The 16,581-nt window shown below is 44.9% G+C and overlaps 1 protein-coding gene across 5 annotated transcripts in view; it reads left to right on the top strand.

The window, feature by feature from the left end:
• Positions 1-16,581, top strand: part of SLC35F3 (solute carrier family 35 member F3) — a 256,997-nt gene that overhangs the window by 152,136 nt on the left and 88,280 nt on the right. The window contains exon 2 of one of the 5 annotated variants that reach the window (XM_039532633.1): positions 14,608-14,657. The exons of 2 other annotated variants lie outside the window; for them this stretch is intronic. Coding sequence is in view for 1 of the 3 variants with exons in the window: in XM_039532628.1 (XP_039388562.1) it covers positions 5,637-5,712 (76 nt within the window). In the remaining 2 variants the exon portion in view is untranslated. Of the gene's footprint in view, positions 1-5,163; positions 5,325-5,455; positions 5,713-14,607; positions 14,658-16,581 lie in introns of those variants that run through there. 2 more of the 5 variants (XM_039532632.1, XM_039532628.1) reach the window with 2 other exon arrangements.

The raw sequence follows: 16,581 nt of genomic DNA, 5'->3' as shown, positions 1-16,581 counted from the left end.
GTGAAGCAGCAGCTAAGAGCTCAAAGCCAATAACTTCATTTCTCAAACCACTGGAAAACACACCTTATTCAACAAACAATGCTACAGATAATGAAAACTCTGCAACTGCAACAGATGATATTTCAGTGCCAATATCTGAACATGAGTAGTCAAGAAGGAGATGTGCCAACCATAAGAGATGCAGCAGAAGATCCTGTGTACGATAAGAAACTCAACAGCAACATGAAGATGTAGATCTTACGAAGAGCAATTCATGAGTACTACAGGTTTGACTGTGACTGACATTGGAATTATTGACAAGCACAATACTGCCCAAATGCAATCTTTTCTTTAAATTAGTTATTTTGAAATTCCAAGTAACATTCCACGAGATGCTGATAATCATGCTTTCCCTACTCATCTGCTGACAAAAACTCTTCCAAATGGTGAGACCTGCACAAGAGACTGGTTATGCTGGAGTAAAGAAAAACAATCTCTGTACTGTGCACCCTGCTTCATTTTGAACAAAAGTGCTGCAAATGCATCAGTTCTCTCTAATCAATCAGGATGGAGCATCAACAGAGGTTGGAGGAAGTTGAAAGACCGAATACCATCACATGAGAGTTCACCGTCACACAAAGAAAAGTATGTTGCATGAAAATCAGCCAGTACGGCAGCATCAGCTGAAAGTTCAGTTGAGAATTTACTCTTGACTGAACTCTCTACAGAAACTAATAACTGGAACCCCCATCCTGATTTTTCACATTTGCTGTCTGTCACCCTAGTTGAGAACCATGGGTCCATTTTCTACCTCTGGGCAGGTTTATCCTGGAACCTGGTTGGCTTCAGTGCACTGAAAGAAACTGCATCAAAAGAGACAATTCTAACCTTGCGTGGTGCTCTCAGTAGGAATATTTTGCTCTTCTATAGTGAAGTTATCAGAGGTTCTCAAGACACTTTACAAAACATTAATTCGTTTTCACAACACCTTGAGCGCATCCAGAATGCCATCCTTTTTCTTTCTGAGCGGGGATTGGCTTTCTTTGGTTCCAGTCAACGTATTGGTGATCATGCAAATGGAAACTTTCTAGGCATAGTTGAGTTCCTCAGCAAATATGACCCACTTTTATCAGAGCATGTTAAACATGTTCAAGAATCACAAGAGAGTCAAAAGCACATGCAAGTCCATTATCTCTCCACACACATACAAAATGAGTTTATTGAGCTATGCAGGTCATTCGTACAAACAATTCTTGATGAGATTCAAAATGCCAAGTATTTTTCAATCATTGTTGATGCCACTCCAGATTGTTCTCACAAGAAACAGCCTACTATGGTTATTTGATATGTTCAGATTGTAGACAGCTCAAAATTTTCAATTGAAGAAAGGTTTATTTTGTTTGATAATTTCACGAGAAAAACTGGAAAAGAAATTGGTGCTTGAGTACTAGCAATTCTAGAAGGTTTTAAGTTAGATTTTCAAGTCTGCATTGGCCAAGCCTGTGACAACGGATCTAATATGGCTGGGAAGTACAAAGGTGTACAAACAGTTCTGCTCGAGCATAATTCAAACTGTATTTTCTCCAGCTGTGGAAACCACACACTAAACCTTGTAGGTGTTGACTGTGCTGAATCATGCAAGGAGACAATTACTTATCTTGGAACTGCTCAGCAAATGTACAATCTCTTTGATAGCAGTCCACAAAGGTGGGAAATTCTGAAGCAATATCTTCCTGTTTCACCGCATGGGGTGTCCAAAACTGCATGGTGTGCACATATTGATGGTGTTCAACCAGTTGCGCAGCATTTGAATTCAGTGAGAAAGGCTTTAAATGAGTTTGAATCACTCAATCTCACTGCACAGGCTCGAACTGAACTTCAGTCTATTCAGAAGCACATGTCCAAATTTTAATGCATTCTGATGTTATCTTTGTGGATGAAGCTACTTACAACGATCCACCAAACTAATCTGGTAATCGAAGCACGCATTGCTACACTTGATGTTGAGAGAGATAACATTGAAAGTCTTATCAATGACATTCAACAGATTCATGAACAATGGGATGCAATCCTGACTGAGTCCAAATTAGTAGCACAAAATATTGGCCTTCCATCTGAGTCCTCCACCAATTTCAACTTACCTACTGAATCCGATGCTGAGCAGCATTATAAGGTCAACGTCTTCCATGTCATCATTGACTATATTCAGTCAAGTCTTACACATCGATTTGAGTCACTGCAACTAATTTGTACCCTTTTGGGGTCTCTTTGGCAGTTCAACAGACTTAGTAGTGAAGATCTACTTTCTGCAGCTGAATAATTTCAGCAACAGTACAACAAAGAAATCTCAAAAGATCTCAGTGACGAGGTCATCTTCCTCAAAACGAATATATTCCACGAACTTTCAATTGGATTGCAAGCCAAAGGAATTGCTTCAAGAAATACTTGAACTTGGACTCTCTGGGGTGTTTCCTAATATCACAATTGTATTGCATATTATTGTCAGTTTGCCTGCATCAGTGGCTTCAGGTGAACGCACCTTCAACATGTTGAAGCAGGTAAAGAACTGTCACCATTCAACTATGGGACAAGAGTGTTTGAATGGGCTCGCCATGCTTAATATTAACTGAGACATTGCACAAAAGCTAGATTTTTCCTCAATAATTAGTGCATTTGCACAGAAAAAGGCTAGAAAAGCATTTGTTGAATAAAAAAATATTCAAATTATGTTTCACTCTTTCATGTGTCGTCATTTTTATTTTTATTATGGTTAAGGGCCTCAAAAGCTGGAAGTGGCCCAGGCCTCTCTGGACCTCTGAAAGGGCCTGTGTGGTGCGGCTTGGCCGCGGTTCGTCCCTCAGCGGGGCTGTGGGGTATCCCACTGCCTCGCTCTAGTTCGCCGGCTGATGGCTCTGCGGTCGTGGAGAACAACGCACACTCGGTTAGGGGCTCAGGCCCTTGGAGCGGGGGCTGAGTCAATAGTCAAATGGCGGCCCAGGCCCTAGGTGAGGGCGGGGCAGCCAGTAAACAGTCAGAGACTCAGGCCTTTAAGCGGGGACTGAGTCAAGAGTCCAAATAGCAGCCCAGGCCCTGGATCAGGGCGGGGCAACAAGCAAAATAGCAGCCCCGGCCCTAGGTCAGGGCAGGGCAGCAGGCAAACGGTCAGGGACTCAGGTCTCTCAGCAGGAGCTGAGTCAATAGTCAGTTAGCAGCCCGGGCCCTAGGTCAGGGCGGGGCAGCAGGCAAATGATCAGGGACTCAGGCCTCTCAGCAGGAGCTGAGTCAATAGTCAGTTAGCAGCCCGGGCCCTAGGTCAGGGCGGGGCAGCAAGCAAGCGGTCAGGGACTCAGGCCCTTAAGCAGGGGCTGAGTCAATAGTTCAATAGCAGGAGGTCCTAGCCTCTCCAGGCCAGGGAAAAGGGGGAGTCTGCCACCCAAGGAGTGGGTGGCATGGGGGACGCAGGCTCTCCCACTCCACTGCGTCCCAGCCCGGGGCCCTAGCAGCGGCAAAGACTCGCTGCTGTCAGTGGGGATCCTGGCCACAACACACTGCCATAGGTTCCGGCAGTGCTGCAGCCAGACTGGGGTCAGCTGCCCCTGGGCTACTTCCACACTCCCCCTCGTAGGGTACCTGAGTCGTCGTAGCATCGCCGGCGGTCTCAAATATCATCGGTTCCTCTGGGTAAGTAGCGGATGGTAGGCTCAGCTGTTCCTCGGGGTAGCTGGCAAGAGGCAGGCTCAGCTGTTCCTCGGGGTAGCGGGCAAAAGGCAGGCTTGGCTCCTCCTCGGGGTAGCGGGCAAGAGGCAGGCTCGGCTCCTCCTTGGGGTAGCTGGAGCGGGGTAGGCTCAGCCAGTCCTCCTCGGGGTAATGAGCGAAGGGTAGGCTCAGCCAGTCCTCGGGGTAGCTGGAGCGGGGTAGGCTCGGCCAGTCCTCCTCTGGGTAACGAGCGAGGGGTAGGCTCGGCTGGCCCGGTGCGACCTCAGGCCGGCCGCGGCCTTCTGCTGTCTCCCCGAGGGAGCTCAGCCGGAGACATCTGGTCTCTGCAGCGGCTAGCTCTCAACTGAGCTCTGCAGGTGAGCTTTTATACTTCCGGATCTGCGCCGTGACCTCTGAGGGGCGGCGCAGGACCCAGTGGCTCTGCCTACGTTGGTGTCAGGGGAGGTTCGTCCCTCAGCGGGGCTGTGAGGTATCCCACCGCCTCGTTACAGCCTGTCTCGAAAAACTGAGTAGGGAGGGGAAGGATGGTGGATTTCTAATCCAGGAAGCATAATACAATTTAGATGCTGGCCCCCATCTCAGTGAGAACCTTACAATAGTTTCCCCCAAGACTGGTTTAAAAACGAGCTCAAAGCTGACACCATCCCCAGAAGACTGGGGGTTGGCATCAAATATACAAATAAACAAGGAGTCCTTGTGGCACCTTAGAGACTAACAAATGTATTTGGGCATAAGCTTTTGTGGGCTAGAACCCACTTCATCAGATGCATGGAGTGGAAAATACAGTCGCAGGTGTGTGTGTGTGTGTGTGTGTATGTATGTATATATATATATATATATATATATATATATATATATATATATATATATATATATATATATATATATATATATATGTATATATATATATATATATATACACATAGCACATGAAAAGATGGTAGTTGCCATTTTGCTGATACAGACTAACACGGCTACCACTCTGAAACCTATCAAATATGCAGTCATTCTAATTTTATATGTGCTAAAACAAAATAAAATAGCCCCCCAAACAATTGGCACTAAAATGGTTGGCAGCAACTGTAGAGGCATCATGGACAGGCTCCCCCCAGGTGGGTGCTGAGACCCTGGCAGAGGCGGGAAGGGAAGCTTGCAAGGGCCACTATCCATAGAACTGTCATAGTGTCAGTCTCTGGAGAGTCAGTTTCACACACTCTATAGCCACTAAAAAGTGTAACAGGTGCTAGTGGGTGCAGCGTTTCTGTGGGCAGAGTCGTGTGAGTGTGTCCCCTTCATGTCTTGCTCCTGCACGTGTGTGCCTGTGTCTGCCTCTCCATGTATTGGTCCTGCCCGTTCGCATGAGCTGTCACAAAGTCTGCAGTGGGGCGGGGGGGGGGGGGGGGAGGAAAAGAGCCTTCCACTCCGAAGGTGACAGAATCACTTGCTCGTCCATGGAAAGGCTGCAATGGCCCGGGCGGCTCCCATAGCTTTGGGCGAGTGAAACGCCTAAGTGGTGTCCACCGCTACCCCCGCGCCTCAGTCAGGCACGGGCACAGGGCCTAGCCACACAGCATCTGGGCGCTAAGGGGGGCTGTGCTGGCGGGGCCGCTTCCTTGCGGAACTGAAAGGTGAGTGAGCGAGCCAGGGCAGCTCCCCTTCTGCCCAAGCCGGCGGGAGCGCGGCGGGAGGGGGGGGGGATTTGCATGTGACGTTTTGTTTGCAGCAAGCCTCAAAGTGGAGGGGAGAGCGCGGGGTGAGGGAGAGGGAGGCAGCGGCGAGCCTGAGGACAGGGCGCTGCTGCGGCAGAGGGACGCGCAGGGGCAGGGAGAGCCCGCAGAGCAGGCAGCGCTGGCTGCAGGAGGGAGCGGAGGGCGCTGCTGCAGCCGGCCCCAGGATGTAGGCGAGCAGCTGGAGAGCTCCTGCCGGCACAAGGGCTCACCATGAAGAAACACTCAGCCAGGGTGGCCCCGCTCAGCGCGTGCAACAGTCCGGTCCTTACCCTCACCAAAGTGGAAGGTACATCCGGCCGCAGCGGAGGCGGGGGGGGGGGGGGCGGGCGAGCGCGGCAGCCCCGCGGCGTGGGGGGGGGGGGCCCCGCCGGTCACCCCGCGGCTGTGCGGAGCTGGACGTGCCGCGGCGGGAGCTCCGCGCTCCTTGCCCGGGCGGGAGAAGGCGGCAGCCCGGCGCTGCCTGCGGGTTCCTTGGCTGGGAGAGGGGCCGCGGGGCGGGGGGGCGCTGCTGCTGGGCGCGCCTTGCGGGAGGGCGAGGGGCGGGATTGCTGCAGCCGCGCGGGGCCCTATCCTGAAGGGACCCGCCGACTTCCACGGAAGGAGGATTCCGCCAATGCAGACATCGCCGTCCAGTGTGCTGGACGTCAGCTCCCTGCCGCGGGGCCGGAGCCCGGCACAAGTTAGCGCTAAGTTTTCCCGGGCGGGGAACAGGCGGGGAAGGGCTGTGCAGTGAAGGAGGGGCTGCTTTGGGAAAGGACATGCTGCCCTCAGAAGAAATGGAGAAACGCTCATTGCCCACATCGTCCGCCTGCTGCGACTCTGCTTTCCGGCGGAGGGGGGTTGGTTGGAGGCTACATTGCGTTGCATTGCTGCGATATTTCCACTGCTGTACCAGAGCCTCCTCCAGCGCTCCCCGGCCCCCTCCTGAAGCCTTGGAGAGCAGGAAGCAGACTGTCTTCAGCTGTGCTGGCACTGAGCTAAAGCTGACCCCATGACTCCCCCTCAGACACACCACCACCATCCTAGGTGCTGGAACTAGGAGTGCGGGGGTGCTGCAGCACCCCTTGACTTGAAGTGGTTTCCATCAAATACAGAGCTTACAGCTTGGTTTAGTGGCTCTCAGCACCCCCATTGCAAACATTGTTCCAGCGCCCCTGATCACCATCACACTGACTGACTGTGCACTGGTCACAGGACACCCCTGTGAGGCAGGACAGTGCTCTTATCCCATTTGATAGATGGGTAGAGACTAAGGGATTTACCCACGGTCACACAGGAAGTCAGTGTCAGAGCCAGGACTTAAACCCAGTTTTTTCAAGTCCCAGGCTCACACCTTAACCACTGGACCTTCCACTTACTTGGTAATTGGTCAGAATCTGTCAACACTAGCAGGTGGATGGAACGGAAGCATCGGAGGTTGTTCAGGCTGAGCTGATAAAGCTGGTGTGTCCTGTTGGCCTGAAACAATAAGCACATTGGCTCCATACGGACTGAAACTGGAGGTGCTATGGGTGCTGCCGCATCCCTGAGCTTAAGGTGGTTTCCATCATATACAGGGTTTCAGCTTGGTTCAATGGCTCCCACTATACAAATTGTTCAGTGGCTCTCAGCACCGCTGATTGTCTCTAAGGTTAGCAGAACTGCAGAGAGGTTTCAAGAGGCCATTTGAGGGGATCCTGCAGTCATTCAGATACCAGGCTCTGGGTGTTCTGGTCTACAGTGGTCTATAGTGAAGCAGCAGTTGCAGAGGAAAGCAACCAGGGAAACCTGAAGAGGTTATGCTCCAGGTGAAATGACCCTGGAGTGTGGTGTGGCATGTGGGAGGGCAAGGCACCATGGTCTGGAATGCAGTAGGCATCAGAGGAACGGGGACAAGTGGGCCAGGTGCTGGAGCACAGAAAGGAAGCTGAGTGAGGGTAGTATTGGGAAGATGTGGAAAAAGAGAATGAAGAGATGATGGGGGCAGGGAAGGGAAAGAGTCAGTGGAGGGAGAAAGAGGGTCCTAGAGGGAGCAAGTCAGTCACTGTAGGAAAGGACAAAGAAGTGCAAATAGGCATTGGGAAGAAATATAGACAATGTGGCACTGAGAGAAAGTGGCTGGGAGGAAAGGAAGATAAATGGACTGAGAGAAGAGGGGTAATAAGAAGGGCCATCAGAGAAAGGAGGGAGAGAGAAAAGAGGAAATAGGGATTGAGATTCTGGAGCACTCACAGGAGGAAAAAGACAGAGGGCTCCTGGGAGGAGAAATAAAAATGGAGGGCTCCAGTAAAGTGGGAAGGAAAAGCAGAATAAGAAGAGAAGTATTGAAAGAGAAAAATAGAGAGGAGGAGGCGAGAAAATGGTAGAAATACAGATGGAGAGAAAGAGGAGGAAATGAAGAAATGGGGTGAGAGAACAAAAAAGGAATAAATAAATGGAAGGTGAAAAAGAAAAATCAAGACCACACAACATTAAGGCTAGTGGTTCTATTTATTCAGAATACATGTTGCTCTGTTTCCCAGGCAGTAATCCTCCTGGGGACAGTGTGTAGCCAATCTCCTGGCCAGTTCTTGATGGAAGAGTTTTTAGACTGATTGCTCTTTCCTTGAGCTGTAAATTGAATCCTTTCAAGCCTGTCCCTGTCAGCTCTGTGTACCAACTTTCAGAGACCATATTACCAGCTGCCAAGAACTTAGCTGACCTAGTTGGCTTTTTCCAACTTTAGTTTCTATGTGCCTGATTCTGCTTCCATTGAAGTAATGGAATGGCAAAATTTAAAATACTGTACTTAATTGATTCAGGATACGGCCCAGAGATTTATGGAAACAGCTGGAGTTACTCTTGCCATTTATGTCTTTTTCATGAGATAGACCAACTCTGTGTGAGACTTTCTCTTACCAAATTAATCAACAGGGCAGTTCTTGGGATGGTTACCAATGACACAGAACCTCTTTTCTTGCAAACTGGGGGCTTACAGTGCTAATGAAAAAGACAGAACACAGTTCTAGATATAAATGAACCAAAGTATATTGCAGGCAAGCTTTGATACCCAGCCCTGCTGCTGCACCTTTGCAAAGGTGTGCTACACCATCCTTTGATCTCTGCTTAGCACAGGCTGAGCCCTGAAGTTTGACACGCTGTGTAGTAGAATCAAGGCTGATTCTGAAATAGCAACACACAAAAAAGTTTGTCCCCGCTTCCGCTAGCAGGAGTGATTACCCTTTTCTGGCCCAGCACCAAACCTACTTGGAGGAATTGGAACTGGTGGAGCCTGAGGGAATGTGCCTCTCCCCAGTCAGCCAAGAGGAGCCTTTCATTGATATGCATTACTGTAATGCGTTTCAGCATTCCCTCCCTCTCTGTCTGTACAGTTGCTACTTTGCTTTAAAAGGGAGATAAGGACTTTGTGCTCTTTCAGAAGCGTGACTGCCATTTCAAATTATCCCAGAGATTGAATCATCACTATGCACCAAGCCTGCTGTACCAGCGCTTTGAAAGACAACCACATCATATACATATCATTCAAAGAGGCAGTAACCATACTCCTTTCTCCTGTGTCTGATGCTGCACCTGTTTGTTTTTGTATAGCTCCTGCCAAGCATAGGCTCAATGTCCATTGCTTATGTTTGTCCATATTTCTGTTGTTTTTACAGGCAATTTCTGTAGTGCAGTGGGCATCTTAAAGCTATGCTTTTTCTGTCCAGCCAGTGGGCTAGCTTCACCTCCACGGATGCATGGAGGTGCATTTTACTCTGAGGTCTGTATTCACCCCCAGGGAAGGGTAGCTACTGTTTTCTCCTACCCTCCATCTTGGGGTCTTCCAGAGAAGGGCAGCTTTGACTTTCACCAAAAGCTCCAGGACACCCTCTCTGTGCAAAGTGAATACACCAAATCACTATCAGTACATCCTGCAGCTATCCTAGCCATGCCCCTCCTTGACCGATACCACCCAATTCCAAGCTCTGGGCCCATACCAGAAGGGAAATCGTATCTTCTTTCTGCTACTGCAACCGCCACTTCTAGCTGTGCACAAGGTTATCCACTGGCAAAAGTCAGCATAGATTCAGGAATTATTCTGGCCCATTGTTTTCTCTGTTTATTTTGTCCCTGATAATTGGTTATATCAGATTTTTGACCTGGTATTCATCTCATGTCAGGTAAATTAGGACTCCAGTGAAGTCAATGGCATTATATCAGTGTAAAGGAGTTCAGAATCAAGCCCTTTTCCTCTGAAGTTTAACTTTCCTTTGGACATTTCCCCCCCCAAAAAGATATGAAAAGTTAAAACTTTTTCATCTATTAAATCATTTGACAATTTTATTGCATCTTAAAACTCAGCTGTGAATCATTATATTTGGAGTACATAATATAACCTTGGACTTTTCAGGACTTTGTCAGATATATGAGTATGTGGGGAGAGAGGGAGAAGGACTAACTAAAAGGCATTGTGCATAAAAGTATAAATATATGGAGCTACTCAGATTCACATCCACTGAGGATTTTGCCCTTTATTTACCTCAGTTAGGGATGGCAGCATCTCAGTCACACACGCCCACAACCACACCCTCACACACTTTCCATGTTGTATAATTATACCTCATTTAGGTCTTTCTAATTACATTTATTAAAATCATTCAAACTTGTACATTCTTGTTAATTAACAGGGAAACATTGTTTTACTTTTGCCAGAAGCTTAGCTGAAGCTATGGAAATGCAACTAGTGATGTTCAGAAGCTGCTTACATCACAAGTTATATCTCTCTTCTATAAATTGTTACATATGCCTGTCTCTGTTTAGATAAGTTAGGGTCAAATTCTGCCTTGTGCAAATCTGGAGTAACTCCATTGGCATCACTGGAATTATTCAGGATTTCCACAAGCATAACCAAGGCCAGAATTTGGACTTTAATGTGTTATACATTTTCAAGTTAAATTAATTCACCACAAGTGCAAAAACATGGTAATCACTGTAATAGTGATACTTCCATAGCATCTACTTGCATCCGAAGAAGTGGGTATTCACCCACGAAAGCTCATGCTGCAAAACGTCTGTTAGTCTATAAGGTGCCACAGGATTCTTTGCTGCTTCCATAGCATCTGTTATTTAAAGATTTCAAAGCACCTTAAAACCATTAATCCTTGCAAAACCCCTTTGAGGTAGGTAACTCTTATTCCCATTTTGCAGATGGGGCAACCGAGGTATTGCAAAATTAAAACCAACTTGCCTAATTCACAACAGCACATCTGTCACATGGACAAGAATAAAACCTAAATTCCCCAACTACCAACATACCATCCTTTCTCTTGAAAGGATGCTTTGGGATGCAATAAGACTCTTTCCACTGATATCAGTGTGCATGGGCCAAGCCTTAATTTAGTGACTGTCTTGATTTTCATAACAAACTTCCTTTTTCAGGAAGTTACCTCAACTGTTGCACAAATATACTTGAGGCTAAATACTGTAGAAGAACTGGCAATGCTCTATGGGACTGGTCTAAAGCTCATACAAAGATTTTCCCAGACTTCCATTGACTTTATTGGGCTTTAGATTAGGCCTCATAAGAACTCGGCCACAGAGTTAATATTTTAAAAGCTTTCAAACATTTGACATAAAGAGGCTAAGCTGTGAAACAGAGAGAAATGCATGGCACTCACTTTAAACACTCTTCTTGTGCTCCCATACTTTGGAAAACATATAGCAACAGATGGGCCAATAGTAGATGCCTCTGTTTCTTTTTGTTTGTCGTGGTCTATGCTTTCAGAACTGGGACTATACCATGTGCATTGAAGCCAATTCTGAATTCCATGGGCATCCATAATTTCCACTGACTTCACAAGGAATGCATGATTGGGTCTACAGTGAATAACTTGCAACATGTCTGCTTTAGTTCTCACCAAGTTTTTGCTAAGAAGAAGGCTCTATTTTGAAACTTCAATGGTTTCTCTGATGTGGTGTTTGTGATCAAAACTGAAACTGCCAAACTCATTCACACATGTCACTGACAGATGGTAACAACTTTCAGTAACTGGGACTGGATTCAAACCAGTGACCTAGCAGTGAAACTGGATGAGTAGAGTGCCTGAGGCTACCAATCTCCCCATAGTGTTCCCTCTTAATACCACAATATCTTTGGGCAGATGATCAAGACCCTGTTGCAGTGGTGTTGTCGGTTTCTGTGCTACACAGCACCTGCCACCTTTCCCAAGCGACACAACACTTTCATAGTCCTTAAACAGACTCAAAACAAACTTCTTTCTAGTTGTCGTAAGCTCACTCCTTGGAGATTCGATTTTGATCATGTTTTACTGGTTTTTAAAACTTTGTCCTACCTCACTGGTCTTAAGGGAATAAACCCTTAGTTATAGGTCTAGTGAGGACCAATTACATATAATATATCTGCCATGAATAGCATGTAAATAAACTATAAATGGGACCATTTCTATGCTATGGGCGGATAGATACACAGAAATCTCTTACTACACTGTTGGGGAATGCTAAAGTGGAAACTTTATTGCATTGTGAAGCCAGATGATAATAGTTATTGAATATTTCTTCATGCTTTGTCACTTTTAAAGGCAAATGCATATGTGAATACATATGCAGTTTGAAGAAAAAGTGTTTTCATTTAGATTAATAGATTTATAGAGTTTAAGGCCAGAAAGGACCATTAGATCATCTAGTCTAGCCTCCTATCTATCACAGGCTATTAAATTTCACCCAGTCACATCCTGATTCATTTTGGGTATCTTCTAGGCCAGTGGCTCTCAACCTTTCCAGACTACTGTACCCCTTTTAGGAGTCTGATTTGTCTTGTGTACCCCCAAGACTCACCTCACTTAAAAACTACTTGCTTACAAAATTAGACATAAAAATACAAAAATGTCACATCACATTATTACTGAAAAATTGTTTACATTCTCATTTTTACCATATAGTTATAAATCAATTGGAATATAAATATTGTATTTACATTTCTGTGTATAGTATATAGATCAGTATAAACAAGTCATTATATGAAATTTTAGTTTGTACAGACTTCACTAGTGCTTTTTATGTAGCTTGTTATAAAACTAGGCAAATATCTAGATGAGTTGATATACCCGTGGAAGATCTCTGCATACCACCAGGAGTATGTGTACCCCTGACTGAAAAAACATTGTTCTAGGCATCTTGAATTAATTCAAGTGTTCACTCCCAAAAAACAGCCTAAAAAATTATTGCTAGTCAATCGATTTCATTTTAAAATATTTCCCACTAGAACTCTGAACATGGCTAGTATAATCAAAACTTCAGTTCACAAAATCTACTATTGATGCTTCCTGTTTACATTGTATTAGTGTTCTACAGAAGCAAATGCTGTCTCCCCACCTTTCCCCTCTAGGGAGCTTAAAAAATAATATTTTTAGGCAGGACTCTTCATAGTAAGGAAGTTCTTCAAATTCCTCCATTTAGAGGGAAGTCAGTGATAAAGAAAAGATAGGGTTCATACATGCTGTAATGGCCTGATATGGTACCAGCACAGAAACCCTACAATTTCATACTGATAAAGCACATAAATTATGTAGCAGATGTGTTTTCACATTGTATGTTGGGCTCAGCGGAGGATATAGTGCAGTATACCAAAGCAGCTCCCTTTGTTCAGTTGAAGTACTGGTAGAGGAACCATTCTGCATCCTTTAGCCCAGAATCCGACCTCCTTCTTAAATTCTCAGATGGCAGATCAGACCCTGGGTAATATTCCTCAAGAAGCAGATATCCTACAGATAATGGAGCAGAGTCACTCCAGGTTCAGCATTGGCTTCTGCTGGCAGAGATGCTGGCATAGTGCTAAAGACAATAGGAAGGACGTGGCATTGATTATGGTACCCTGTGCTGCTCACAACCTCCTCCACAGCAGGGCATTCCAGCAGCCAGTGCTGCCCCCAGAGTTTGTGGCCCTATCCAGAAAGAGGATCTTGCTAGAGTAGCCAGGGAATGTGTCAATGCGATTTCTATTGCTAGGTTCTTGAGGAGCTCTCAGTAGAACTTAAATCTGTCTTGCTTTGGCAAAAATGATACTGGAATCTTTGCTTGTCCAACTTGAGAAATGAATTCCTCCACTGGGCCCAGAATCTTTTGCTGATACAGCAAGGTACAGTTTGTACCTTCTTGGAGCAATGCGGGTAAATCTGGCCCAGTATCACTATTAATGTTGTTGGTCAGATAACATACTCAGGAGATAGATTCCCAGGCCAGGAGGGACCACTGTGATCATCTGGTCTGACCTGCTCTATATCACCATAGAACTTTCCTGAAATCATTCCTAGATCACATCTTTTTAAAAACATCTAGTCTTGATTTAAAAATTGCCAGTGATGGTGAATCCACCATGACCCTTGGTAAACTGTTCCAGTGAATAATTACCCACACTGTTAAAAATGTATGTCTTATTTCCGATCTGAATTTGTCTAGCTTCCAGCCATTGGATCAAGTTGTACCTTTCTCTGCTAGAGATTGAGGAGCCCATTATTAAATATTTGTTCCTCATGTAGATATTTACAAATTGTTATCAAGTCACCTCTTAACCTTCTCTTTGTTAAGCTAAATAGATTGAGATCCTTGAGTCTATGCTAAAAGGCGGCTTTTCTAATCCTTTAATCGTTCTTCTTGATCTTCTCTGAACCCCCTCCAATTTAGCAACATCCTTCTTGAATTGTGGACACCAGAACTGGACACAGTATTCCAGCAGCGGTCACACTAGTGCCAAATACAGAGGTAATATAACCTGCCTATTCAATATTCCCTTGTTTATACGTCCAAGGATTGCATTAGCCCTTTTGGCCACAGCGTTGCACTGAAAGATCATGTTCAGCTGATTATCCAACACGATCCCATGAGTCATCACATATGAGATTGTAATAAGAATATGCAATTAATGTGGCTGGGCTGGATAATTCAACCACAGAGAATATAAAGGCTGTGTAGGCCAAACCTAATACCATTTTAAAACACCAGCGTCTGCCTTTTCCATAGTCATCTCAGCTTCCACAGTGCAACTTTCAACAAAGAAGGGAATGTCTTTTGCACTGAAAACACATGAATTTGACCTCCACAATTGACTGAATCAAATGGGGAACAGTGGGATGTAATTGCACCAGTGAAGGCCATTTCTTTCTAACATCTACAAAAGTCTCTCTCTCTTTCTCTCTCTTTTTTTTGAAAGGACAGCAAGAGAGTAATTGGAGATAAAAACAAAAACTAGGATCCCTGCAGGTAAGTGTGCTCTTTGCTATGCAGAGTGACTTCCTGCTGAGGCAAGTCGAGCAGCATGACTACTGAGATTGTCAGAGCGGAGCTTCTTTCTAGTTCTTCTGGTAAAGCCACTGCCTACAGATCACAAGGGTCCTTGCTGGGTTCTTAGCTGCCATATCACATGGGACTTGCATGCTCACTCAGTGAGTCCAGCCAACATAGGCTCTGCTAATTTGTCAAGTCTACTCGAGTGTCTGGCCACCAGCTGACAGACAACAGCTGCACCAAATGTTTTGTTCTAAATTGTAGCAGATAAACAAAGTGTTGTGAGCAGTTTTAGTTGCCATTCAGCCCTTTATCTTCGTAACTGGCCACTATCAAATGAAGTCAAAATTTAACGTGTGAGAAACTAGTGGGCTGTAGGATCAAGAGTAGGTACTCTTTTAATAAACGGAATCACCCATAGCAACATTTTCTGTCTCAAGTTTAATAAAGTAGACAGGAATTTTAGAAATATCTAAGACAGACAGATACTGTAGATAGAAGTTTATCCCTATTTTTGAAGATTTTCATGTCCTTGATTAATTCTGTAATCAGCATGTCTAGTCTTCCAGCATGAACTCATCTACACCTGCAGTGAGCACAGTATAAATGCCTGGATGTATGGATAGACTTCATCCGAGATGAAGCCATTCCTTGAGAAGGACATTCACTTGCTCACGTGGTGCTCAAACTGTTGGTTAATCAATATAACAGTTTCTTGCTGAGAATCCAGTCTCTTTCTCATTACTAAGATCAAACATGTCTAAACCTTTCTGCAGACTGAAATCCCGTACAGATCTAGCAAGATATTTGCTCCAGAACCCAATACTGTGTCTTTGGTCATGGGAGTTTTATTCTATGAAAGCTCTGCTTCCACACTCCGGGGGTGAAATCCTGGAAACATTAAAGACAATGTCAAAACTCCAATTGACTTCACTGGGGCCAGGATTTCACCCCAAGGTTCGTTCTTAGTTGCCGTAAAGACTGCTGGATCCTTTTGAGAGTTCTAATGCAACTTCAGTTCAAGATGGGAATAAAAATAAGGAATAAAAACAAAAACATCTCAATTTCAGACTATCACAGACATGTTTTCTCTGGCTATGACGTGCATGACTCCCCTCTTGACAGGGCTGTCCTTACCCATACACAAAATACGCAGCTGGTGCCTCTGGGAATAAGTTAAACAGCCCCTTTTTAGTATAACTTTCCAAGCTGTTTCAGTTTGGACTTGATAATTTATCATCTCTATTTCCCCTAACAAATTAGAATATATATTTTCCAGGAAATAAATAAGAAACCACAGGATTCTTTGCTGATTTTCCAGGAAATATTTTCTGAATGTTTAATAGAGAAAGAGGGAATATGTAAAAATAGAAAGGGAAACTTAATACATCTAAGGCTAATTTTTTACAATTGAAAGTTTGTTTTTACCTAATATTTCCTATTTAGAAATTCATCTCATGTAATACACAATATTTTGCTATTATTTTGTATAAGGGAATATTTTGCTATTTTTAAAAATTGATACATTAATCAGTATTTCACTGATGAAATGTAATACATTAGTTCTGTTGCCCCTTTGACATTTATGGTTTTCTGTGATACAAACCATGATAAGGAATGTAGTCCCTTCTTCACAGGATGCGCTTTAGGAGCTCTGAAACCCTAGTAATATAAGTAACGATCATATAGTTTAAGCAGCATGGGGTAGTATACCTTTAAATAGCTTGTGACGCCTCTAGTCAAGAGCAGCATATACTGTGTTCTCTGTTTGGAAAGCCACCAGAATCCAATCAGAGCATCAATATTATGTAGTTGGGTCTTGTCTGTTTAGTGAACATGGTTATTTGGGACACAGCTGTGTATGGTTTCTTCATATTGTAATTCTTGTGTGTAAACAACA

This window comes from Mauremys reevesii, linkage group 3 (assembly GCF_016161935.1).
Source record: "Mauremys reevesii isolate NIE-2019 linkage group 3, ASM1616193v1, whole genome shotgun sequence".
NCBI classification, from domain to species: Eukaryota; Metazoa; Chordata; order Testudines; family Geoemydidae; genus Mauremys; species Mauremys reevesii.
This window is presented reverse-complemented; position numbering and strand designations above follow the sequence as displayed.